Raw genomic sequence first — 25,496 nt, 5'->3', positions numbered from 1 at the left:
AAGAACTCTTGAGGTAAGCAGGGATTTGTAAACCTTTACATAATTTTATCTTCTATGTCAGGGGTGACATAGGACGGCCGGCCTCCTGCTGGTTCTCCAGAAATCCTGCCTTTTCTGCTGCTGATCACCTGGTTCAGGTGTGTTCAGCCAATAAGGAGCTTCAATGGCAGGTTATGGAAAACATGGAGGACACCGGCCCTTGAGGCCTGGATTCTCACACTCTTAGGTGCACTTAAGCCACACATTAACTAAGAAACAAACAAAACGGAAGTAACCCTTTCAAAAATATTAAATTATTGTTTTATTTAATGAAATAATTATTAAATTATTTACATTTTCTTCACCCAAAAGAAAATATTTTTTAGCAGAAGCACATATTTTTTGCTGTTTCTGCTCATTTCTATTCAAGTATTATAGCATTTTATTATTAAAGACGACATTTTCCTGTTTTAGCTGCTGGACCAACAGAACTGTCAGAACATTTTTTTTTCTTTTTGTGTCGTTTTTCATCTGCGTAGAACAGACACAACTTCCTGTTTGACCCAGATGAATGTGTTCACCTGCCTCTTGTATTTTCTTCTTCCGCTGTGGCTCTCACAGGCTCTGGAGGCTCAGGAGCAGGAGATGGAGCGCCTGCGTCTACCCCAGCAGAACCCCTCCCCAGTCCCAGGCAGCCGACGGTCCGGTTCCCCTCGGTCAGACCGAACCCCGACACCAGAACCCCAGAGCTCCCCGTCCCCGGCAGCTAGCATCCCAGATCTCACCAACAGCACCCCTTCCCACTCCACCCCCCCACCTGGAGCCCCTGAGCTCAACCAGGACCAGGCAGCGGACCCGCCTCCCGTCAACGGAGAACCTGAGGGGGGCGTGGCTCCGATGAACGGAGAAGAGCGTGTCACGCCGTCCAGAGGTGTGTCGAGGTTTCCTTTCTGATCGAGTCCCGGCTGACTGTCGATGTTTGAATCTGGCGTCCTTCGTGTTTCTGTCAGACTCTGTTTTTGAAGACGACGCTGCAGAGATTCATCCAACAGCATCAGAACAAACTGAGAGGGAGGAGCAACGAGACGGCGAATCAAATCCAGCAGAGCAGGAGGAAGAGAGTCAGTCCAACCTCGGGGGAACAGGTATGCACCTCTTGCACCCACCTCTCTTCAGCTCCTGATCAATTTATTTAAAAATTAAAGCTCTGAAACAACCTTCAGGTGAGGAGGCCCCGGCCCCCGCCCCACCTGAACAGACGGAGGTCACCCCGCCCACATTCAGGACAGAAGGTCAGCAGATGAACGGCTTCATCGAGGACCGCTCCTCCGTTTCCTCCACGGACATGCTGGTAAGCCCCGCCCCTTACACTTGATGTTTTCATGGAAGCATCTCCATGAAGGAGCAGGTCTTCAGTGATGAAGCAGAATTATAGTTTTACGTCTTCCTGTGTCGTCTTCTCATGGCTTCTGGGTCCAGAAGCAGAAGACGCTGCTTCACAGAGAGAGAGAGAGACGCTTGTTTGGAAAGAACTTTCTTCATATCAGAGGCTTTAGTTTTTTATTAGGTGGAGTCGGTGTGACCTTAATGAACAGGTCAGCTCAGAGTCCACAGCTGCTGGTTGATGATTAGAGGCTAGACCTGCCTTCATGCTGCAGGGCAGTCCTGCTGAAGAGGATATTAGACTTCACTGGTTTAACTGCTTCAGCCGCAGTCGAGGACAGTTTTGTAAGAGGAGTTGGGATTTGATGACTCAGTGTCTAGAAAAAACCTTCAACTGTTCCAACTGAGTTTTTATTTTCAGTTTTTGTTCTGCTGATTATAAAAAAATCCTCTAATCAAAGTTTTTTTTCTTAAATGAGCTTTTACCTTTAATTGTCCCGATGACTTACTTTACCTGTTGGATAGCATTGAATTTAATTTAACTAATTTATTTAATTTATTTTCCAAAACTGCTTTGCCCCTTTTGGGGTCATTAGGTTGCTGGAGCCTGTACCAGCTACCACTGGGCAAGGGCAGAGAATACACTGGACAAGCCTCCAGTCCGTCTCAGGGCCACATACACACACGCTCACCCAGGAGACAATTTAGAGCAGGGGTGTCGAACTCAATCCCACAGGGGGCCAAGATCCAAAACACAACTCGGGTCGCGGGCTGAACAGGATAAACATTTATTGAAAACTCTAAAACTAAACTTTAAAAACTTTAAAATGTAACTCTTTATCATAATTATGAACTAGATATATAGCATTACTTGCGATAATGCTAGTGTGAAAAAAAAAACTTAGGTTAGCCAAAACAGCTAGCGTGTAGCTAGTGTGAACGCCAATTTTTGTCAAATTATACAAGTTAGAAATTGGGGTATGATAACATTGGGCCATTATAACAATTAAATAAAATTATCTGAAGGACCGGATATAATTACCTGACGGGCCGGATCCGGCCCCCGGGCCTTGACTTTGACACATCTGGTTAGAATAATAAATGAACCTATAAAGCATGTTGTAGGACTGTAGGAGGAAACTGGAGTACTTGGAGAAAACCTCCACATGCACAAGGAGAACCTGCACGTAGAGAAGTTCCTGCTGGGTTTCAACCCATGAAAAAGACATTTTCACTTACCTGTTTGTTTTCAAGTAGATGCTAAATTAAGTAAAGTTTGAATAGGAAGCAGTTTAATACATATCTGCATCAATTTGCATCAAGGGGTTCAAATGCATGAAATAAAATGCATTAAATTGTAGTTTAAAGTTTTTTTTTTTTTGTTTGTTTTATCTTGTCAGAAACTTTTAGCAAGTGGAAGTTTAGATTTTCTCTGACCGTCTTTGACTCTTCCAGGACGCTGAAGCTCTGCAGGGTCCGCACAGCTCCGCGCGCTTCTCTCACATCCTGCAGAAAGACGCCTTCCTGGTGTTTCGCTCTCTGTGCAAACTCTCCATGAAGCCGCTTGCTGACGGACCTCCAGACCCCAAGTGAGACTTCTCTGTCTTTTTGTCTGGTACTTGATCAGATGAAGGCCTATGCTTTTGTGAGATTCAATCATCTTTTGATCTATTTTCAGTCTTACCAGTGATCTTTTAGTTATGATTTGTCTTTAAATTAAAAAATTTCAAACTGTATTTTTTTTGTCTGATTCTGTTATTCACAACAGTTTGAATAAAGAAATACACAAATCAAATTTAAGCTAATTTTTTTTATATATCTGCTATCATCAGAAAAATGTTGCAATGACATGTTGTTTATTTTTATTTTCACACTTTGAAGCTGCTCCTCTGTCCTGCTGTGGTTCTGTTCCTGTTACAGTCGAGCAGAACTCACGAACCAGACATCTTTGTAAATGATATGTAATCGTTGACAGATACTCTTTAAACGTGACTTTCTCCTCCTCCTCAGGTCTCATGAGCTGCGTTCAAAGATCGTTTCCCTCCAGCTGCTGCTCTCCGTGCTGCAGGGGGCCGGTCCCGTCTTTCGCACCCACGAGATGTTTGTGAACGCCATCAAGCAGTACCTGTGCGTGGCTCTGTCCAAAAACGGCGTGTCGTCTGTGCCCGAAGTGTTCGAGCTGTCGCTGGCCATCTTCCTCACACTGCTCTCCCACTTCAAGGTCCACCTGAAGATGCAGATCGAGGTAAAAAAAAAACTGAGATATGAATCGACCTGCGTGACATAACGCTGAATTTTTACCGCCGCTGGTCCTTCTCACAGGTGTTCTTTCGGGAGATCTTCTTGACCATCTTGGAGACTTCAACCAGCTCCTTTGAGCACAAGTGGATGGTGATCCAGACGCTCACGCGCATCTGTGCAGGTACGGGTCCTCCAAAGAGGCTCCAGCTCTAAACCCTGAGGGGCCACAGATCTCCTGAGGTTCATGGGTAGAAATGTACAGATGTCCTGTCGTCCTTTTATTTTGCTTCACTGGATATCAAGTTTGATTGACTCTCAATTCTTGCTTCCATTTTAAAAGTAAAATTCATCAAAGATTCAGATTTATCTGTAATTTGCAGAGGAACGTGCAGCAAAAATGTGAAGACAGCTTGAATCTTTTTTTAAAAAATGCTGATGGATGTTTGTGGTTCTTCTCACACTGTGCTGCATTGCAGCGGTAAAGTTGCTTTCATGTTTTTCACACTAAAAGGTTGAAAGTGCTTTGTAATCTACTGGATTATCTTTGAATTCTTAGAAAAACATCTTATAAAAATGAAAATGAAGAAGGTGTAATCTGTATTTACTCAAGTCTCTGTCCTCTCAGACGCTCAGTGTGTGGTCGACATCTACGTAAACTACGACTGCGACTTGAACGCCGCTAATATTTTTGAGCGTCTTGTAAACGATCTGTCCAAGATCGCTCAGGGGAGGAGTGGCCAGGAGCTCGGGATGACTCCTCTGCAGGTACGAGAGCTCAGAAGGTCTCACTGAGATACCCTTCAGACACACAATTCCTTTGTTTGTTCTCTTTTTTTGTGGTTTTAATGTTTCATTTTGAGATCTGAATGCCATCTTGAAGAATGTCTTGTTATCATTCCGACAATATAATATATGTTAAATCTATCTGTGCTTTACCTTTCACTGCTAGACCCTAAAATCTTGTATTTTTGTTTAATTTTCAGATAAGTTATATTTATTTGGTACAACTGAGCAGAAAAATTATACTGAGGTTACATGACCTGTTTTTAGCTAAAAAAACAACAACAAAAAACTGGCCCCATAGAAATAATAATAATAAAAAAATCTTAAAATTTGAAACATTTAATTTAAATAAGCAAAAAACAAATAAAAAAATCTAAAAATGGGGTTAGTTATATAGTCTTCCTAAAAAATTATATCTAAGAATACGATTCCAGCCCCCAAGGCATGTTCTCTTAAAGTAGGATTATTTTGTCGTTGATAAGACAAAAAATAAAACAATTTTTATTATTTTTTTTTTCTTAGAATTCAGTGTTTGCCATTTACATCCCATTAAAAATAAATTTAAAAAAGTATCAGATCAAGAATGGTTTATTTCTCTAAAGAAGTCTAAATGGTTTCGGCTTTTTGGAGCCAGTGTTTACTTCCTGTTTGGTGAGGGGGAGGAGTCACTCAGTCCAGTTCTCATATACGGTCAATGGTTGTCATCTGTTTGTGAAATAATCTCATGAGACAGAAATATTTAAATTTAGATGTTTCTTGGTATGTACGGTCTTTACTTTCAACAAGAAGTCCTTATTTTTCTGTGCATCAATAAAATCAATCTGCTTTAATGTTTGAGGTTTATCTACTTTACAAATGATGCAGAAGTTTTTTTTTTTATTTAGGTATACAGTTCTGTGTTTTTTTAAGGATCTCCTGAAACCACATCTTCTGTTGAGTTTCCTCTGCTTTGATTGACATACATTTTTTGGGGTTTTGAGTAAAAAAATGATTGAAATCTTTCTGTGACTCCTGAAGGAGCTGAGTCTGCGTAAGAAGGGCCTGGAGTGCCTCGTCTCCATTCTCAAATGTATGGTGGAGTGGAGCAAAGACATGTACGTCAATCCAAACCTTCAGACCAACCTGGGTGAGTGACCAGCACAAGACGTTCCTCAGAGTCCGATCTATCAGGAACCTGCAGCTGAAGGTCTGTTATTCCCTTCCAGGTCAGGAGCATCCGTCTGACGGCGAGGGGGTGGAGCTAAAGCTCCCGGAGCAGCTGGCCGGCCGCCGAGACAGCATCAGCTCGCTGGACTCCACCGTCTCCAGCATCCCCATGTCGCAGGCGGACCACCCGGAGCAGTACGAGGTCATCAAGCAGCAGAAGGACATCATCGAGCACGGCATCGAACTGTGAGTGCGGCTCACGACAGGAGGACCTACGTCAAACATTTTACCCTCTTCCATGACCAACATTAAAGCAGAAACAGCATTTCATTTCAAAACTGCAGCATCTACGAGGAGAAGATTTTATTTAAATCAGTTTTGTCTGAGCTGTAGGAGTTAAATGCTAACATGGTAATTACTTGAATAATGAAATGTTGACTTCAGAAAGTCACAGTTTTTGGAAAAAAAATTTGGACAAATTGATTTTAATTACAGAAATGTATATTTTGAACACAATTCTAGATGTTTTAAGGCTGTAAAAGTCCTCACTACACTCTTTATACACTTTTCTTAGATGTTAACATTTTCTTTCTTGCTAAAACTAAACTTTCATAGAAATTAAAGTTCAGTTTTATAGAATCAAAGATTTATGTAGAAAACTGTACAGATTCTGTACAAGAGATGCAGCATGGATGTGATTGACAGTTATTCACAGCCAATCAGGACACAGAACACAATGCAAAACATAACTCAAAAAAGAATCCACTAAATAGCAAGGCCATGAAAAGCAAACTGCAATATATCGAGGGGTTTTAAAAATCAAATTTGTCAAATGTTTTAAAAATTTGATTTTTGTTTGAAAAAACAACAGAAATCTGCATGAAAATGTACAAATTAAGCAAAAAATTATCATTTGACTTTAGGTGATTTCTGATTGATTTTGATTTTGATTTGTGCAGAGGTGTCAAACTCATGCACACAGGGGGCCCAAATCCAAAGCACACCTTAGGTCACGAGCTAAACAGGATAAACATTTATTGAACACTCTAAAATTAACATTTTTTACCTTTAAAAATGTAACTTTTTAGCATTACTGTGACTAAAGACAGACAGGATTATTATTCCTTAAAAAAATCAACTTAAACCTTAAATAACTTTCAATATTTTACTCTCCATAAAAATATACTTTGTCAAAATTATACAAGTTAGAAATAAGAGCAAGATAATTAATAACAATAAAATAAAGTGATCTGGAGGGCTGGCTCCGGCCCCTGGGTCTTGACTTTGACATATGTGGTTTAGGGAATCATTAAAACAGTTTTTCAGTTGAAATCAGATCCATGGATGATAGAAACGGTTATTTTCCCCTGCAGTTTCAACAAGAAGCCGAAGCGTGGCATGCAGTACCTGCAGGACCAGGGCATGCTGGGCACCACCGCTCAGGACGTGGCCCAGTTCTTACAGCAGGAGGACCGACTGGACACAGTGAGGACTCGCAGAACTTCTGCTTTCTCAAAAGAAGATCAAGCCAAGTCTTGACCATGTGTCCTTTCACAGACGCAGGTGGGAGAGTTCCTGGGTGAGAACAACAAGTTCAACAAAGAGGTGATGTACAGCTACGTGGACCAGCTGGACTTCTGCGGGCGGGACTTCGTCTCTGCCCTCAGAGCCTTCCTGGAAGGGTTCAGGTTGCCCGGGGAAGCCCAGAAGATCGACAGGCTGATGGAGAAGTTTGCTGCTCGCTACCTTGAATGTAACCAGGGGTGAGAGCCTTGTTCCCTTGGAACAGCCAGCAGAATTTCCTGCATTTACATCACAAACACTGACTGTCCTGATCCGTTCCTCGTCTGCAGGCAGACCTTGTTTGCCAGTGCAGACACCGCCTACGTGCTGGCGTACTCCATCATCATGCTCACCACCGACCTGCACAGTCCTCAGGTGAGACCAAATGTCATCAGAGCACACCTGAGTTATCGTCTCACTAAAGCCTGCAGAATGCCATGATGGATCTTTATTCAATCAGAATCAGAAGCATTTATTCTCCTTGTAACAGTACAAGCACAGGTACAAGCAACTGCTGTTTTTTTATAGATGGGGAGATCACCTAAAGTCCAAATTTGTTAAAGATTAAATTGGAATTGGACAATGGAAGTCGATTATTATCGGGGATTGTTTTTGCCGACGGACTCAGAGTGGAACAAGTGGACCAAAATGACCACTGTAGCTGGGCATTATGGGATGTAAACGGAGTAGCGGAGTAATGAAGAGACACAGCATCTCATTAAAATGTGATTGGATGAATGCAGGCTGATTAAAACAACCGTTAGTTATACACATTGCTTTTCTCAGTGTTTTCCCATCAATCTATACGTCCTAAACACATATCTGCGTACCTTCAAAGCTGTCGTCTGAAAAACAGGTTAAATGTTCTGCCTGATCAGACTAAATACCATAGAAGTGATTTATCAGCCTCAGTGTAAATAAATGATGTTTTCTCTGTTTTAATTCCTTTGACTGACTGTCTTTATCTTTGAACGGTTTCAGGTAAAGAACAAAATGACTAAAGAGCAGTACATCAAGATGAACCGCGGCATCAACGACAGTAAGGACCTCCCAGAGGAGTACCTCTCCTCCATTTACGATGAGATCGCCGGCAAAAAGATTGCGATGAAGGAGAGCAAAGAGTTTTCCATCACTCCCAAGTCGAGCAAGCAGAGTAAGAACGTCCACCACGCTCCAAAGTTTTAGCAGCTTTCAGTTCAGACTGTGTTTTTTTTTTTTGCTGACATCCCTCCTCCTGTAGGTGTGGCCAATGAGAAGCAGCGCCGTCTTCTGTACAACATGGAGATGGAGCAGATGGCGAAGACCGCCAAGGCTCTGATGGAGGCGGTGAGCCACGCTCAGGCGCCGTTCTTCAGCGCCAAACACCTGGAGCACGTCAGGCCGATGTTCAAGGTTAGACGTCCCTTGAAGCAGAGTTGCAGGTCCAGATCCGTGGTGGTTTTTAGGAGCTTGGCCTTCTGCTGTGGTTGAACTCTTCACGTGTGTCCATAACTGTAGCTGGCGTGGACTCCGTTGCTGGCGGCGTTCAGCGTGGGACTTCAGGACTGTGACGATCCAGAGGTGGCCTCGCTGTGTCTGGAGGGCATCAGATGTGCCATCAGGATCGCCTGCATCTTCAGCATGCAGGTCTGAAGGAGTGCTGGTTCTTTGTTCATGGAGCCACAATGAGGCATTAACGTGTCTCCTGTCTGCAGCTGGAGCGAGATGCTTATGTCCAGGCCTTGGCCCGGTTTACTCTGCTGACCGCCAGCTCCAGCATCACCGAGATGAAGCAGAAGAACATTGACACCATCAAGACGCTGATCACTGTGGCTCACACTGACGGGAACTACCTGGGCAACTCCTGGCACGAGGTGAACCCATCACGTTTCTTTTTCCTATAAATATCCTTCTGATTTGGGCTTTGAGTCAAATTCATAAATTCAAATCAACAATTCACAAGTCACAATTCTATTTAATATATTAGGTCTTTTTACCGATCTATGACTTTAAATAACTAAATATTTAATCGTAATCATTTATAGTTTTGTTTACAACAGAAGATCCGAATCAACAAAACATAAACATAAAGATTTAGAAAGAAAGAATTGTATTTATCACTTGAAGCAAAAGTTTTATGTTAACTTCCTGCTTAACTTCAGCAGTCAACAAAATCATTTAACCACACCATACCTAAAAATGTTCTCCAGTTTTTCCATCCTTAAAGTTTCACTACTTTGATTGATTTATTTATTTTGTTTATTTGATAGGGACAAATACAAAAGAACATAGATCATTGCATTAGAACAGTTAGTGTCATTAAATATGATGTTAAAACACATTTTTTGGAGTGGATCTTTAATAAAAGCTCATTTAAGTCAGATTCCACATTAAAACTGCACCAACAACTTTTTCTTCTGTGGCTTTAATCATACAGAGAATCCACAAACTCACAGATCTTTAACCCATTGAGTTCCACTCTGAGCTGTTGCATTAACTGTTCAGCATGTTTTGGATCGACGATCCTTTAAAAAGACAAAAATATCCCTTCAGACCATCAAGTTTTTGCTCTGACGATGTTTTTATCATCCTGTCTCTAAAACCTGCAGATCTTGAGGTGCATCAGTCAGCTGGAGCTGGCCCAGCTGATCGGGACCGGGGTGAAGACGCGTTACATCTCAGGAGTGGTTCGGGACCGGGACAGCGGCATCAGGGGCTTACCTGCAGGCACAGAGGAGTTCATGCCCCTAGGGCTCGGTGAGTTTCCTCATATTGCTGCTAAACCTCGATGCCCCTAACATGGAACAATGCTGATGTAAATATTTGTCTCTTGTGCTGCAGGAAACCTGGTGGGAAGTCAGGACAAGAAGCAGATGGCTCACATCCAGGAGTCTGTGGGAGAGACCAGCTCTCAGAGTGTTGTTGTCGCCGTGGACAGGTGAAGTGAAAGTCTGTAAATCACCAACCAAAACACAGTTTAGAGGATTAAATGTGTTTTTATGTTCTTGGCAGGATCTTCACGGGCTCCACCAGGCTGGACGGGAATGCGATCGGTCAGTTTGTTCTCCTCTGGTGTTTTCTCTACCGAGTCTCGTTCCTGTTGGAAACAACCCGTATGCTTTGATGGTTTGCAGTGGACTTTGTGCGGTGGCTCTGCGCCGTGTCCATGGACGAGCTGGCCTCCACACACCAGCCCCGCATGTTCAGCCTGCAGAAGATCGTGGAGATCTCCTACTACAACATGAACCGCATCCGGCTGCAGTGGTCTCGCATTTGGCAGGTGATAGGAGATCATTTCAACAAGGTGGGTCACGTTTTGAAGATGCTTTTAATTTATGAGAACATCTTTTTCTCTTTGTGTTTTTAGAGAAAGCTTTAATGTTTTAACATTGGAGAGGTCGGCGGTGACGGCTAAATAACACACCCTTTTTGATATACTGAAGCTCTTCGACTGTTGATGTGATCGTTGTGAATCAGCTGATCGTGGAAAAACTTCACTGCTGTTGCATATCAGCGCAAAGCTGCTTTTCTTCATTCAGAAATTGCTGGAATTGCTTCTAATTGCGTAAACAGTTAAAGAGTTAAAGTTGGTGAAAGAATGTCAACGGGATTTGTTAGTTTATTGCTACGTTCACATCGCCCTCGGCAACGCGTGTTCAGGCGAGCACTTCTAAAGCTGTAATCACACCTGCTGCCCCTCTTTTGCCCTGAGTCAAACGGTGAACCACGGTTACACTGCGGCGCAACTGCCAAAGTTTTTCTGGACTTGTTGCCACATCATGGAAAACATGGATGGTGTTGAGTGAGTAGCTTGGGTTTTTATGTTTTGGAGAGCTCTACAGAGGCGCCGGCAAGCACTGTGCTCTGTATGGGTTCACCAGGTCATTCAGGCTCTCCGGGTGTGATGTAGTTCACTCCTGCAACGGGAACTTCCATCTACCAGTTTGAGCATTAATCTGAGGGGAGAAATGAAGATAAAACTGGAGGATGTGTTTAATATTGTCTTGATGAAAATTAGAAAAGCATTATAAGTCCAGGGAGCTGGAGCGATCGCGCCCGCTACCACAGCACCTGTATGGAGTCAAATTTCTGCCAAAACTCTCTCATGAGCGTATATCAAACTCCATGCACGCAATGAATGTTCCACAGAGGCAGGACAGTCTCCACGCCCGCTCCTCTACTCCTGCACGCTCGTGGAGCTTCTCCTGCGCGCCCGTGTGAAACTCAACATTGACAAAAAAAAACCCAGGAAATACCTGAGTATCATTCGTTTTTCAAATTAAAACTATAAATGAAAAGAGGGAAAGGGACTGCTTTATTTAAGAATTTTCTACTGTTGAAAAAACAAATCATTTTTGATGTTGCCATTTAAAAAAAAAAAATGAAGCAAACACAATGAATGTTTAAATTCCTTTTCTAAGAGTTCCTCTTTTTGTGTTTTCTTCACCCCGTTATCGAACACTTTCCTTAGAAAATGGATTTAAACAGTCGTTCTGGTTTTTTTTTTTCCTTCAATGTTGAGTGTCACATGGCCGCACAGGAGAAGCTCCATGAGTGCACAGTCCTCCACAAGGGGGCGGAACTAGTTTTAGGAGTGTAAGAGTACTTTCACAGGTGAGCAGGAGAGGTCACAGGTGCGTAAGAATACTCCCACGATTGGGCCCAAATATGAGTCCCTGATTGGTTGATGCGCTGCTAGAATCATGCTACTGCCAGACTGACACCTGATGCCCAAATCAAACTGAAGAACCTCAGATAGCGTGTGTTCGAGATTGAAACTTGACACCCCTGGTGCACAAATTGACCTTTTCTCTGAGTAGTGTTCATGATGGGGATCAGAGATGTAACTGCGGTCTCCCATGACGTTTTCTTTAGGTGGGCTGTAACCCCAACGAGGACGTGGCCATCTTTGCGGTGGACTCTCTGCGGCAGCTCTCTATGAAGTTCTTGGAGAAAGGAGAACTGGCCAACTTCCGCTTCCAGAAGGACTTTCTCAGGCCTTTCGAGCACATCATGAAGAAGAACAGGTGAGTGTGCTCAGACACATGCAGAGGGGTTTGTTCAGCTAGACTTCTGACATCACCCGCACTGATTTTATAATCACACATTCATGTGTCTTCCAGGATGAGTAGATGATTGTGTTGTGTGTTCAGCCCCAGCAGTGACCAGCTTTATTACTATTATTATTACTATGCTCCAATTATGTCGTGTACTTCCCTTTTTGCCCTACCTCTGTACAGTTTCATATTATTATTACTGTTAAATACGTTATATTTTACTTTTATTCTACTTATTTATTTTGTTCTTATTTTTAATTTCTTTTCTATATTTTTATTGTGCTGTGCATTGCTGCTGGTGGACTCCCCACAATTTAACTGTTCCTGACAGTTACAATAAAAGTCTTTGAATCTTTGAATCTTTGCTCCCCTCAGGTCTCCCACCATCAGGGACATGGTGATCAGGTGCGTGGCTCAGATGGTCAACTCGCAGGCGGCCAACATCCGCTCCGGCTGGAAGAACATCTTCTCCGTGTTTCACCAGGCCGCCTCCTCCCACGATGAGACCATCGTGGAGCTGGCCTTCCAGACCACCGGTCACATCGTCAGTGAGTACGGCCGTCGTATCAGGAATAATCCTCTTTTTAGCCACTTTAACAACCTTGTCCTCATTACTCTTCATCAGTGAACACCTTCCAGGAACACTTTGCAGCAGCTATCGATTCGTTCCAGGATGCAGTGAAGTGTTTGTCAGAGTTTGTTTGCAACGCAGCTTTCCCCGACACCAGCATGGAGGCCATCAGACTCATCCGACACTGCGCCAAATACGTCGCCGAAAGGCCGCAGGTACCAACAGTTTGGCTCCTCCCTCATGCATATGAAACAGTTGTCACAATAAAAAAAAGTTTTAAAAACCTTTTGTTGTGCCGCCTGTTCAGGCCCTGAGGGAGTACACCAGTGATGACATGAACGTTGCCCCCGGCGACCGGGTGTGGGTTCGCGGCTGGTTTCCCATCCTGTTTGAGCTCTCCTGCATCATCAACCGCTGCAAGCTGGATGTTCGGACCAGGTATGAAGAGCATCTTTGTTCATGTAAATAAAGAAAACACAGCATGAGAGGCGTTCCTGGATCAACTCGCCTGGATCTTCATGCTCACCATAGATGTACGTTCATAAATCTGCACTCACACCAAGTGCAATTCGTATTGCGATCGGGCTTTTAACATTAGGTGGTAGCTTCTCCCACACGTCAAGCTTAAGGAACACATTTTTTGACAAGCAGAGAATTCCCCGCGCGGTGTTAGAAGGGTGACCCACTCAAATCACGTTTGGTGAGAATGCAGCATAAGTCTGCAGAAATCACAGAACAGCGACGCAACGATGAAGACAACCAGATTCAGTACATTCAAAAAAATAAAATTATGTATTCATCCTTTTAGGATTGAGCAGGTAGTTTAGTCCTGGAACTCTGACAAAAAACAAATACAGTTCAATATTTAAATTACTTAAGCAATCAATAAAACACAGCATTTCTTTATATTAAGGTTTTCAGAAGCTTTTAACAGATAAAATCAAAATACAAAGAGAAAATTTTAATATTCATAAACTTTTCTTAAAGACCCACTATTCTTACAGCATTTTTCCTCATGATGGAAAACTTATACAAAATAATTTAAGATTAAAGCTGTGTTTCTGAATATCTCTTCATTTAATTCATGATGGATCAAGAGCAGACAAAAATCCACGGTTTGAAAAAGCTCAGGTTTGTGACGCAGCAACTGACACAGTTGGACCAAAGTCTTTCTTCTCTGCTCCAACTCTAAATCCTCCACTTGCAGACAAATGGATCAAGTAGGATCTTCATTTTCCTTATCTTAGCTGGAATCTGTCTCAAAACTGTAGATAGCTCTGATAATTTTCGCCATTTTTTGCACCGCTACTGTTAGCTTGGGCTTTTGAGGAGCTGTAAGCTAGTGGAAGAGCGTGTAAACAAAGGCATGCTGGGATTTTAACACAGACTAAGTTCCACACCAGCATTCCTGCCCAAAACTCAGAGGTGAATTTCTAATAAACTCCTGTTGATGTGCAGAAAATAAGTCTTAAAAAAACAACACAGGCTTTTTGATTTTGGCTGAAAACTGCATAATTAAATGACCACTGGGAATTATTTTACAATTTAAAAAATATTTATAGTTTGTAAGTGAAGTTTTCCTCATGTAAATCAATAATAAACTAGTTTTAGGTGCATTTGTCTTCACCTTTTTCTTTGTTGTACCTCATTCTTACTCTAAAACCTTCAGATGTTTAAAAATCTAAAATCAGTTGTTTTGCTTCAGTTTCTGTTTAAACGAAAGACCTTAAAGAAGAGGTTTTCGGACGTCTCAGCTCTAAAGACAACATCAGAGAAGTTGTGAGACCATATGTTGTGGCTTTTACACATTACATTACATTAAAAAGCCATTTGGAACCACTGGAACCATGACTGTTTATCCAGACTGACGTCTCTTCACCTTCTTTGTTCGGACAGAGGTCTCACCGTCATGTTTGAGATCATGAAGAGTTACGGACACACCTTTGAGAAGCACTGGTGGCACGACCTCTTCAGGATCGTCTTCCGCATCTTCGACAACATGAAGCTTCCAGAGCAGCAGACCGAGGTCAGACTCCACGGATTGATTCAGCTGCCAAACATTTGGAATTTAATTCCAAACTTGACAATTCAGTCTGAATGTTAAATTTGATCAAATGTTTACATTTCTATATAAAACAAATTTGATAAAACATTAAACATCTATATGAATTTCTTTTCTTAAAAATTGTTCCGTTTGCTTTTTTTTTAGAAAACGGAGTGGATGACAACGACGTGTAACCACGCTCTCTACGCCATCTGTGACGTCTTCACGCAGTTTTACGAGCCGCTCAGTGAAATCCTGCTGGCGGACATTTTCACGCAGCTGCAGTGGTGCGTCCGACAAGGTGGGACTGAACTCCACGACGTTTTTCACGCTGTATTTGTGCATCAAATCCAGAAGAAAGAAAAGTCTAGCGTTAAAAAAAACAAAGCCTGTCACATGATTTAATAGTTTATTCATACTGATATACGGCTGTTTACTTCTGAGGTTATCTGAAAATGCTACACAAAAACGAAATGAATTTGATTTCAATCCCTTAAACATTTTGAGCTTTGGCTCCGGTGTTGTCATTCTTTTGACCAACTTTTCTACTATTTACGCAATTAACGTTACTCTAGCGGATTCTAAAGTGGAGAAAAGCAGCCTAAAGGTTTGTAAACTGTTAGAAAGCTGCTTTTCCCTGTGTCAGAATCAGCAGATTCACTTTGATCGCATAAGCCGTCAAAGACTTTGTGAGTTATTTAGGTGTTGCTGGCAACATCTCCTGAGCTAAAAGAGTTATTTAATCGGTTAACAGGTTATTTTTGATCCAATTTAGTGTCCAGATCTTTCCATTAGGATCAAACTGTCTCAAATACATTGTAATAATGGGACATGTGTGACCAGAAAAAAAAAAAAAAAAATTCAGATCTTCAGATCTAAATTCAAGTGAAAGATCATTCCACTTTAAAAAAAACCCTTTCCGAACTTGCCTGAGAAATAATGAGAAATGTTTTCTTCCCTCTGTCGTAAAATCACAAACTTTTTTCCAAATGCTCTTTTCAATTTCCCTCAATCTGGTCTAATTTATTGTCAGACATGTGGAATCAAGAAAACGCTTTAGTACCAACTGTTGAAGCATCTCAAAATCTCAGAAAAAAATTGGAAATAAATTCCAGAAAAGACGAGATAATTAAAAAATATAGACGACTTGGAACCGTTGAAAACCTGAAGACCCACAAGCTGATAAAAATTGATCAAAGGTCAAACGAGGACTCATGCAGGAGGTCATGAAAGAAGCAGAAGGAGATGGAAAAGGACTGCTGAGCTCAGTCGGAGACTCGCTGACTCGGTTCAGGTCAGAGTTCATGATTCAACAGTCAGAAAGAAACTTTTGGACAAAAATAGACTAAGAAGAAAGACACCGCTGAGCAAAAGAAAAACATCTAGATTATCCCCAAACCTTTAGGCCAATATTCTGGGGCAGTGATGGGCAAACTTTCTTACTCACGCACCACAAAGGGTTCTAAAATTTGACCGCTGAGTCGGACCAGGAGCAGATTTGAGGTGTGTTTTGGTAATTCACCTCGTAAAATAATGAAACTACACGGGATCTGGACAAAAACCTGCTTCAATCTTGATTGAAACTCTTGTGCTATCTTATGGGGTCCAGATGATTCCAGCCTTACATTGACATGTTATCCATCCCATGACAAATGTGGATGAAGGTGAACAGGATTTCATGTCTGCCACGGACGCCAGTGAGAATAAAAAATTAATGGGGAAAAAAAAAGTTCAGCTCACTGTCTTTTCGGATTAAGATGATCCCACTCCCAACGTCAACATATCAAGGACAGCACAAGGGTTTCAACAGAGCATTTTGAAGTTTTTATTTTAAAACTGATTTTTCTTCTCATTTGAATGCAGCTTTCTCCAATTGGTTGATGTCCCTCAGGGGAAAACTTAAACTCAGGGTCATGCTGCCTTTGGAATAATCCGAATAATGACTATCCGACTTGGAAATCACACATGAATATCGGGGAAAACAACAAATCTTCAACACTACATGAATGCAGATTACCTTTCTGCACCTGAACAAAGGAGAATGTATTTGTAGTGCGCCATCTGTGGGGAGACACCTGAACTACAGGGACAATAAAACATTCATACGGGTAATCAAAATCATTTATTTCGGTTTGGCGGGCCTGATTAAATAGTTTAATGGGCCACATGTGGCCCCTGGGCCATGGTTTACCCACCTCTGTTCTAAGGCTTGAAAAAGGGTAACTTTTTTAAGCTGATGGAAGAAGTGTGATGGTCCTGGATGACTTCTCCACAAAGTCTAAGTTTCTGAGCTTAAGAGTGTCTGGATTCTTCAGCAGAATAAAAGATCAAAATGGATCTAGAAAAAAGGTTCAGATTTAGAGCCTTAAACAAACATTAATTCTCTTTAGTTTGAATATGTTTGAACATCTTTTTTAAGAATAGAAACTGAACATTTTATTTCTTTAAGTTATCTTTGTGCGAAACAAACTTTTTTTGATTGAATCATTAAGTTCAAACAAAAAATGGATCGCTGCAAATGCTTTTTAAGAATTGAAACATAATTTTAGAGTTTGTCTCTGCCCATCCGTTTTGTTGTCACGACAACAGTCAGTGATGAATAAGAGGTTCGGATGTGTTCTGACGTGCGTGTCTGTTGTCCAGATAATGAACAGCTGGCTCGGTCCGGAACCAACTGCCTTGAAAACCTGGTGATCCTGAACGGCGAGAAGTTCAGCCCCGAGGTGTGGAACATCACCTGCTCCTGCATGCTGGAGATTTTCCAGAACACCTGCCCCCACGCGTGAGTGCCGAGTCGGCTTAACGCTGCAGGACGCAAGGAGTCGGACCGCCTGACTCCTCGTCTGTTTGCTTTCCTCATCAGGTTGTTGACTTGGCGACCGGCTGGACAGGATGAGGAGGCCGCCGACAGCAAGCACTTTGTAAGAAAAGCATCGACTGTGCTTTAAAACACGCGTGTTTGTGGAACGGCAGAGTAAGTTTGTGAGGTTTTCCCTGCAGGACGTCGACTTTGATACTCAGTCCCAGAGCAGCTTTGACAGAGCTCTGTCTGAGAGAGGTCACAGCCAAATGTCCAGCGACGACACCTGGAAGGGAAAGTCCAACGCTCGTGAGTGCTCACACAAATCAAAACAGATTCAGCTTCTGCCTCTTTCCTGCCCCCTAGTGGTGAGTTTGGAATCCAACGTCTCTACATTTCAGGAGTTTCTGACCAGAGGCTTTTCGCGGGGCTCCTGATCAAATGTGTGGTGCAGCTGGAGCTGATCCAAACCATCGACAACATCGTTTTCTACCCGGCAACCAGTAAGAAGGAGGATGCTGACAACATGGCTGCTGCACAGGTAGACGAGCCGTTTGTTCAGGTGGACTCGAGCTACAACTGAGGTGTAGCTAAAGCAGTCTGTTCCTTCGTCAGCGGGACGCTCTGGACGAGTCAGAGGCTGGGAGAGGAGAGCCGGATCAGGGAATGTACCGACTCATGACCTCAGCTCACCTCTTCAAGCTGCTCGACTGTCTGCTGGAGTCGCACAACTTCGCCAAGGACTTCAACTCCAACAACGAGCAGAGGACGGCCCTCTGGAGGGCAGGTGAGGCCAAGAAAACACGGAAAACTCCCAGAATCTATTTATCTCTGCACTGAGTAGCATTAAACCCCCTGTAAATATATACGGTTATGTTATTTTTATGTCTAATTTTCAGCTTTTTTGTGCTTTGATCAGAGAAGAGCCGCTGAACCCTGACAGTAAAGTGATGTCCCGTCTCGTCTGTTGTCCTGAACTGCTGGCTCTGTTTCTGCCCTCAGGGTTTAAGGGGAAATCTAAGCCCAACTTGTTGAAGCAGGAGACCAGCAGCCTGGCCTGCAGCCTGAGGATTCTGTTCCGGATGTACTCAGACCCTCAGCTGCAGGATTCGTGGCCTGACATTCAGACTCGCCTGCTTCTGTGAGTAGAATTTGTGCACGATCTGGTTTGATGGATTAAACTCCAGCAGACGAGAACGCCTGCATTTGAAGAAGGCTTGATCAGTGTTCACACCGAATGTGATTCCTGTAGCAGGGGGCTGTCCAGTTTTAATGTACAGATTCGTTAGGTCCTGTGGCGTGTTTTGAGCGTCAGATGCAGCACAATATTTCCAGACCTCAAATATATAAACTTTGTTGTTGAATTCTTTTCATGTCAACCAATCAGAATCTCAGCTTTGGCCCGTGACGTGATGATGGTTCAATCAGCAGGTGGAGTCCAAAACCAACAAGGAGGAGAATCTGATTACTCTCCTCCTGAACTTTTCTTTTCCTTATTTACATCAAGATAATAATGAAAAGTTCCTCTCATTTTATTCTTATTTCCATTTTTCTAACAAATGCGAGACAGCAAGTTGACAAACTGGGTCACAAAGAGACAGAAGTACTGCTGATGCAGATGCAGCTCCTACAGTAGATGGTGAAGCTCACTGTACTGGGAGAATCTCTGAATGATCTGATGAACCCAGACATGGAGACGGGATTGTCAATGCTTTTGTTGAACTCTGGGTCCCCCGCCAGGACGGGGACACCTGGCAGAAGCCGTAGCTGAAGAGATCCGCAAGAAGGGTCGTATCCGTGCCAGCAGGACTGCTGTAGCCGGAGACTCCCACTCAATAGACTGCTGGAGCGGCACAAGATCGATTAATAAACCTGTCACACAATGCGGGAATTGTGCATGAACAGTGTGTGATTATAGCTTTGTTTATGTGCAATTCATTAGTGATTAATGCGTCAGTTACATCATTTTAACGTAATATACAATATAAAAAGACATCGGTGTGCCATTCAGAGTTTTGAGTTACAGAACAAAGATAAATGATCAAAAATGATGAGGTAAATCACCCCGTGACACCTTTAAGTGCATCAGAATGGAGCGGGACAGGGAGTTTTTGGCCCCTCCAGCATTTTTAAATGACAACAATTTCACTAAAGAAATACACAGAAATGCAATTTTACACTTAATATCCTTTGAACTCCTTTATATCTTCAGAAAGATATAAAGAATCTGTTAAAAACAACAAAAGCACCAATTTCATCAAACTGGGTCTTTAAAGTCTATTAAAAATTCCTGATTGAACTTTCTAGAAACATTTAAGGACTCGACACTTAATAGCAAAGATGTTGAAATGTACTCTGTAAAAATGCAACTAAAATGAGTCACTGACATTTGGACTGTGTCTGAATAAGCACCAACTGTGCAGTTTGCAGCAGTTGTGTGTTCTGACACACACCTCATGAATTTATGAGCTGTCCTCTGTGTACATTTGTGGAATAAATCAGTAAGTCTGGTGCCGATCACCTTTTGCATTTGTCACTGAGCAGCTGCACTGACTCATGCGTTAGATCATCCATGTATCAGTTACTCGCCACCGCTGGTGCCGGATTCTGCTCTTTCTGCGCAGATATGAAAGAACGAACGGTTCTTGTTTTCTGTCCTCGTCACTAACGTTTTTGTGTGTTTCAGGGTGTGCAGCGAAGCTCTGGGATACTTCATCAGTCTGACCTCAGAGAGCCACAGAGAGGCCTGGAACAGCCTGCTGATGCTGCTGCTCACCAGGACGCTGCGGCTACCCGACGACAAGGCAAGGACGCGCAAACCCAACGCTTCCTGTCCTCAGTACACAGCGGGGGGAAGACCTCGGGCTGGGGGATTCTCGCGTTGTGGTTGGCAAGATTCTTTAACTGTTGCTAACCACAAACTGTTGCAGCTACGCATCTGTGGAAACTGTTTCTGATGAACATCGCTTTGATCTAGGGACTCGAACCCGATTCTCTGAGCAGGTTTAAAGTTCATCCTCCATGTGTAATGCTGCAATTATTGATTATTTTTAATAATCAATGATGTACAAAGGTTTCAAAGTCCCGCTCTGATCATCGTAACCCTTGTTGTATTCTAGGTATGTTGACGTTGGGAGTGGGGTCATCTGGACCCCACAAGACAGTCCGCTGAACTTTTTTTTCCAATTATTTTTTTTTATCTTCACTGGTGTCTGTGGCAGACATGAAATCCTGTCCACCTTCATCCATATTTATCATGGGATGGATAACAAGTCAATGTAAGGCTGGGGTCATCTGGACCCTAAAAGACAACACGAGGGTCACATCTGTTTTCATAGCCCCCCTTCCCGTCCCCGTTACTGGGAGGAGGGAGCTTGTGGCCTGCCCAGTGTGTTTTCTATGTCACAAATATGATATTTTTCCAACGTTTTCCTTTCTGCTCCTGAATCACAACAATTTGAATTAAGAAAAACTTAGAAATGCAATTTCAAGCCTAATTTTCGTTATGTAAATGTCCTCCATCATCAGAAAAATGCTACAAAAACGGATTAAACACACAATTTTCGTCATAGTTCGTCTTTATTATTACTGGTTAAAATCAGAACAAAAAAGCAAAAAACTGTTAAAAAAAATTAAGCTAAAAAGCATAAAAATCCCCAAATTCCTAAATTATCAAATAAGTTATTAGATGATTCACAATGAGTCAGCAAGAATGAACAGAGCTCAAAACAAGACTCGACAACAACAAAAAAAAAACACTTTCAGAGAACATGTAAATGAAAAAATATTCTCATTCTGCTCGTTAAATGAATGTTCCTGATAAATGTAACACCGTTTAGAGACCCACTCTGATGAAAATCAAGCTTTTAGCATTTTTTTGTAGCATTTTTCTGATGATGGAGGATATTTATTAAGAAATTAAGCTCAAATTTGCATTTCTTAAGTATTTATTTACTCAGATTGTTGTAAAATGGGAGCAGATTAAAAAATTCAATTTGAAAAAGATCGTACTTGTGATGTAGAAAAGCCGCTGGGCGGGCCACAAACTCTAAGCTCCGCCCCATTCTGATGCATACGCCTGCAGACAAATAGATCCATGAACGTCTTTGTTTTCCTCGTCAGACATAGATTCTATTGTTGCTCGACATTTTTGTTGCACTTCTAATGTTAGGTTTGGGGTGTGAGGGGCTATAAGCTCTCAGTATTGGTGAGGGAAAGAGTGGGCGGAGTTTCTCCGCCCCAACAACTCTGAGGTGAATTTCTGATGAACTTCTGGCGCTCTGCAGAAACTATGTATTAGAAAACAATGGTTTTTTTATTATTTTGCCTACAAACAGCCCAAACATAATAAAAAGGGAACATTTGATAAAAAGATGAATAAGAGTGGGACTTTAAATTAAAAAATAGTGTTTTTAAGCAGAATCATTACAACTATGCTCATAAACAATAAATTTTCTTCACACTTTAAGGAAATATGTCATCCAAAATGTATTTTTGTCACGGCAACTGGATTTAAGATCTTCTTTCTTTAAGCGTTTCGCCGTTACGGTGAAACGCTTAAAGAAAGAACATTTTAAATCCAGTTACCATGACTCAACGTCAAAACGGATAAATGAGAACCTTCACGTCCAAAATACAGTGAAAAATGTTCTCTTTTTCTTTTTGGACCCTTGAATGTGGCACCCTGTGACTCATCCCAGCACGTGACTCGTGTGTCATTTCTGGAATATTTAGGCCAAAAGGTTTGTTTGGCGAAAAACAGGCTGGCGGTGGGAAATGTTGGCGCCTTGCAGCCAGAACCTCACGGAGTAAACAACCATCAGAAGGCTGGTGTTAAATCTCTCCTGCAAGAATTGCTGTGAATTTTTCAGAGAGTTGTTAGAATATGCTGAAGTGTTACAAACCTGGTTTGTTTTCGAGCCACTCCGATCATCTGTTGATCTGTTACAAAAGAGTTCCCAGTGCTCTTTTAAATAAGATTATGCTGTTTTTCTAGAACATAGTTTCTGCAGAGCAGCAGGAGTTCATTAGAAATTCACGTCTGAGTTGTGGGCGGGACTTTAAGCCTGACTTCCCATCATCCATCTGTTTACTCACTCTCCCACTAGCTTACAGCCCCTCACACTCCCAACCTAACATTGGCGGTGCAACAAGTGATATCAGAGCTATCCAGCCGTCCAGATTATTAAAGCTTTTTTACAGCTTAAATTTCTTTGTCCTCTGTCATGAGAACATGTAAAAAAAACATTTTCATTGGAGTGGGTCTTTAAAAATGTTGGTTCTGACGCCGTCCGCCCTCTTTCCTCCCTCAGTTTAAGCCCCACGCCTCTTGCTACTACCACCACCTGTGTGAGATGATGCAGTTCGACCTGATCCCCGAGCTGCGAGCCGTCCTCAGGCGCTTCTTCCTGCGCATCGGCTCCGTCTTCCACATTGCTGCTCCCGACGGCACCCCCACCCGGACTCCCTAGAAGGCGTGGAGCGCTGGAATGAACGCCGCTACCCCCCGTTTTGGACTGGACCGTGTTTTCAGAGTCAGAGGGAAGGTTAAGAGACTTTTTCAGCTTTGATTCTGGACTCTGCGTTGAAAGTGTTGAAGCTTTTCTGATGTGTGCAGCTTGTAAAAAAACTGAAAAAGAACTACCTGCAACCACCCCCCCACACACCTTCCTTGTTCTTTCTCCTGGGGATGAACAGCACTGTGACCAGCGCTCTCCACTGACTCACCTCAGCAACCGCAGCAGAAGTCTAAATTATTATTCTTGGTTTGTTGTTTTTTTTTGCAAAAGCTCAAGATCCGTCATTTCTTTTTCATCCCAAAGCATCACCTGTTAACGTTCTTCTCATATCCACATTCAGTAGCAGGCAAACGTTATTCTCAAAGAGAACTCTGCAACACTATCAAAGATCTCAACTGATTCAAAAAATGTATTTATTTTGCTGTAATTTGTTTGAGCTTTTTTTTTTTCCTTTCCGGAATAATTGCTGGTTTACAATGAAAGTTAAACGTTAATCCATCCCCTCGTCTCTCATGCATTCCTGCTGGTTAACCTGTAAGCCTTACACTTACAACTAGCTCATAAAACCTCCCGTAGGATGTCCAGTCAGCTCCCTACTCCTGCACATCGCTGTTCTTGTGTATCGGCTTAAAACGCCTGACGGTTTTCATTGAAAGGATCGGGGCGAAACCAAATCCAGCAGTCTGGATCCTTTGCTGTGTATTCCATGCCTTTTTTGAAGGATGTATGTAATTATTTAAAGTGCATTTAAATATTTTTGAAAGCGTTTCTTCCCTTGCAACTCTGGATGTCTACTTTTCTTCCCTAAAACTTGGGAACATATAAATATATATAAATATATATATAATGACAAAAACTGTAAAGTTTTCAATGTAAGAAATGAAAGAGGGTTCTATACATATTATTGTGATGTAATCTTCCAAACATCTGGTGACATGATCAATAAACCCGAATTCTGATCGAGTGATGCAGTTCCACAGATGTCCGCTGGGTGTCGCTGTTGTCCCGTGCGCGCTAGATTGAGGGGTAACAAAGGTTACTATGGAGATCTCTCATCTTTTGTTAACTTCAATGAAAAGATGCCTAACAGCTGTAAAATGGAGCCCCGCTATTGCAAACAGAACTTTATAAAGAAGTAAAACAGTAAGTAAAAGGAAACAAGCGTCTATACATGTTCTTGTTAGTGTTTTGTTAAATCACTTCTGCGTTTTTGACCTGAAATTTTAAGTGATTTAATGTCTCCTAAACTTTAGCCAGTTAGCTAACATTAGCAGAGCTCGTGACCTGAGCTACTAGCTCAGTGAAAACGCTGATTTTTGTTTGTGGACTTTAAAAGGGACTCTGGGCGGCAGTAAGTGGGTGTCGTCCATATGGTTGAAGAAGCGAAGCGGGTGGACGGACGGAGCGGGGCCGGCTCGCACGTTCGGTTACGTAGAGGACGTGGATCTGTCTGTGGGCTGGGCTAGGTGAGCTCCGTCGGTGTTAGCCACACTGGGCTAGCAATGTCTGATCGGACCGCTCCCGCCGGGGTTTGGATCGTCTTTCACCAGAAATGATTTTGTGAAGACCACCCTACAAGTAAGAGCTCGCGCCCGAGCAGTGAAAGTGACCATAATGGCTTCGGTTGAGGCGAAATCACGAGATAATGAAATGAACTGACGTGGATTTTCCTCTCAGTCCCGTTGGAGCTCAGAGACCGACAGATTAAGAGGAATGCCGATTTTTTTGTTGTTGCTTTATTTATTCATGCGGGATGCGAACTGTGTTCTTTCCGTTTGCGTGAAGCCTTCCGGCGTTGCGGGGATGCTCCGGTCCGTTTTCAGAGTGGAACTGCTCGTTTCCATCCTGACAGCCATGTTCACGTCAGAGCTGCTTTAGCTTGGAGGTGAAGCGGCGGCAGCGGCTCTTGATTGCTTCGCGTTAAGATGCGGGCAGTGGAGCGGATTGCTGCCGGGGCCGTAGCCTCGGTGGAGCCGGAGCAGGGTGGTGTCACCCGGTGGCATTTTTCTGATGTGACTGTCGCTTCCGGCCCGGGGTTTGCGTGGAGGATGTGATGGCCTGGTCTGCCTTCGGGGACCAGCCGAACCTTCTCTGATTCATCTTTTGAAATGTGGGTTCGAACATTTTTCTTTTATAGCAATGATTGGTGGTTTGTAGGACTTGTTGGAATGGTATTTGCTCTTGTCTGTGTTAGGGATCCTTTACATTTAAGGTGAATAAAATTACAAATCTTAAAGAGAATTCTGTGATTTATTTGTTTCTTTAATGACGTCGTGAATGGAATTTTTGCTTTGGATATTTTTTTAAGGTAGAACTCACTAGAAATTCCCCCCTTTAACAGAGATTTTAATGTGTGTCCTCTTACGTAACAGAATGGGCGTGGCTATGAAAGAACGAGAAGGGGGGTTTGTGGGCGGGGACGTGCAGATAG

The 25,496-nt window shown here is 42.6% G+C and overlaps 2 protein-coding genes across 2 annotated transcripts in view; both read left to right on the top strand.

Annotated features, from left to right (window-relative positions):
- arfgef2 (ADP-ribosylation factor guanine nucleotide-exchange factor 2 (brefeldin A-inhibited)) overlaps positions 1 to 24,046 on the top strand; it is a 32,513-nt gene extending 8,467 nt beyond the window's left edge. Inside the window, exons 6-39 of the mRNA XM_024293028.2 lie at positions 601 to 910; positions 990 to 1,124; positions 1,203 to 1,330; positions 2,818 to 2,951; positions 3,373 to 3,607; positions 3,685 to 3,784; positions 4,229 to 4,368; positions 5,404 to 5,512; positions 5,592 to 5,778; positions 6,906 to 7,017; positions 7,090 to 7,295; positions 7,386 to 7,470; positions 8,077 to 8,248; positions 8,336 to 8,487; positions 8,593 to 8,721; positions 8,790 to 8,948; positions 9,684 to 9,831; positions 9,916 to 10,012; positions 10,087 to 10,127; positions 10,209 to 10,378; positions 11,950 to 12,101; positions 12,507 to 12,679; positions 12,757 to 12,917; positions 13,010 to 13,140; positions 14,599 to 14,728; positions 14,912 to 15,047; positions 17,390 to 17,528; positions 17,610 to 17,667; positions 17,747 to 17,855; positions 17,948 to 18,087; positions 18,162 to 18,333; positions 18,549 to 18,687; positions 20,233 to 20,350; positions 22,859 to 24,046. Of these exons, the coding sequence (XP_024148796.1) occupies positions 601 to 910; positions 990 to 1,124; positions 1,203 to 1,330; positions 2,818 to 2,951; positions 3,373 to 3,607; positions 3,685 to 3,784; positions 4,229 to 4,368; positions 5,404 to 5,512; positions 5,592 to 5,778; positions 6,906 to 7,017; positions 7,090 to 7,295; positions 7,386 to 7,470; positions 8,077 to 8,248; positions 8,336 to 8,487; positions 8,593 to 8,721; positions 8,790 to 8,948; positions 9,684 to 9,831; positions 9,916 to 10,012; positions 10,087 to 10,127; positions 10,209 to 10,378; positions 11,950 to 12,101; positions 12,507 to 12,679; positions 12,757 to 12,917; positions 13,010 to 13,140; positions 14,599 to 14,728; positions 14,912 to 15,047; positions 17,390 to 17,528; positions 17,610 to 17,667; positions 17,747 to 17,855; positions 17,948 to 18,087; positions 18,162 to 18,333; positions 18,549 to 18,687; positions 20,233 to 20,350; positions 22,859 to 23,017 (4,866 nt within the window). The 3' untranslated portion in view covers positions 23,018 to 24,046. The remainder of the gene's footprint in view (positions 1 to 600; positions 911 to 989; positions 1,125 to 1,202; positions 1,331 to 2,817; positions 2,952 to 3,372; positions 3,608 to 3,684; positions 3,785 to 4,228; positions 4,369 to 5,403; positions 5,513 to 5,591; positions 5,779 to 6,905; positions 7,018 to 7,089; positions 7,296 to 7,385; positions 7,471 to 8,076; positions 8,249 to 8,335; positions 8,488 to 8,592; positions 8,722 to 8,789; positions 8,949 to 9,683; positions 9,832 to 9,915; positions 10,013 to 10,086; positions 10,128 to 10,208; positions 10,379 to 11,949; positions 12,102 to 12,506; positions 12,680 to 12,756; positions 12,918 to 13,009; positions 13,141 to 14,598; positions 14,729 to 14,911; positions 15,048 to 17,389; positions 17,529 to 17,609; positions 17,668 to 17,746; positions 17,856 to 17,947; positions 18,088 to 18,161; positions 18,334 to 18,548; positions 18,688 to 20,232; positions 20,351 to 22,858) is intronic.
- Positions 24,047 to 24,343: 297 nt separating this feature from the next.
- bcl2l1 (BCL2 like 1) overlaps positions 24,344 to 25,496 on the top strand; it is a 30,139-nt gene continuing 28,986 nt past the window's right edge. Inside the window, exon 1 of the mRNA XM_024293029.1 lies at positions 24,344 to 24,643. The gene's annotated coding sequence lies outside the window, so the exon portion shown is untranslated. The remainder of the gene's footprint in view (positions 24,644 to 25,496) is intronic.

The sequence above is a fragment of the Oryzias melastigma genome, linkage group LG7, assembly GCF_002922805.2.
Source record: "Oryzias melastigma strain HK-1 linkage group LG7, ASM292280v2, whole genome shotgun sequence".
Lineage (NCBI taxonomy): Eukaryota > Metazoa > Chordata > Actinopteri > Beloniformes > Adrianichthyidae > Oryzias > Oryzias melastigma.
The sequence above is the reverse complement of the archived record's forward strand: the minus strand, read 5'-3'. Positions and strand labels throughout refer to the sequence as shown.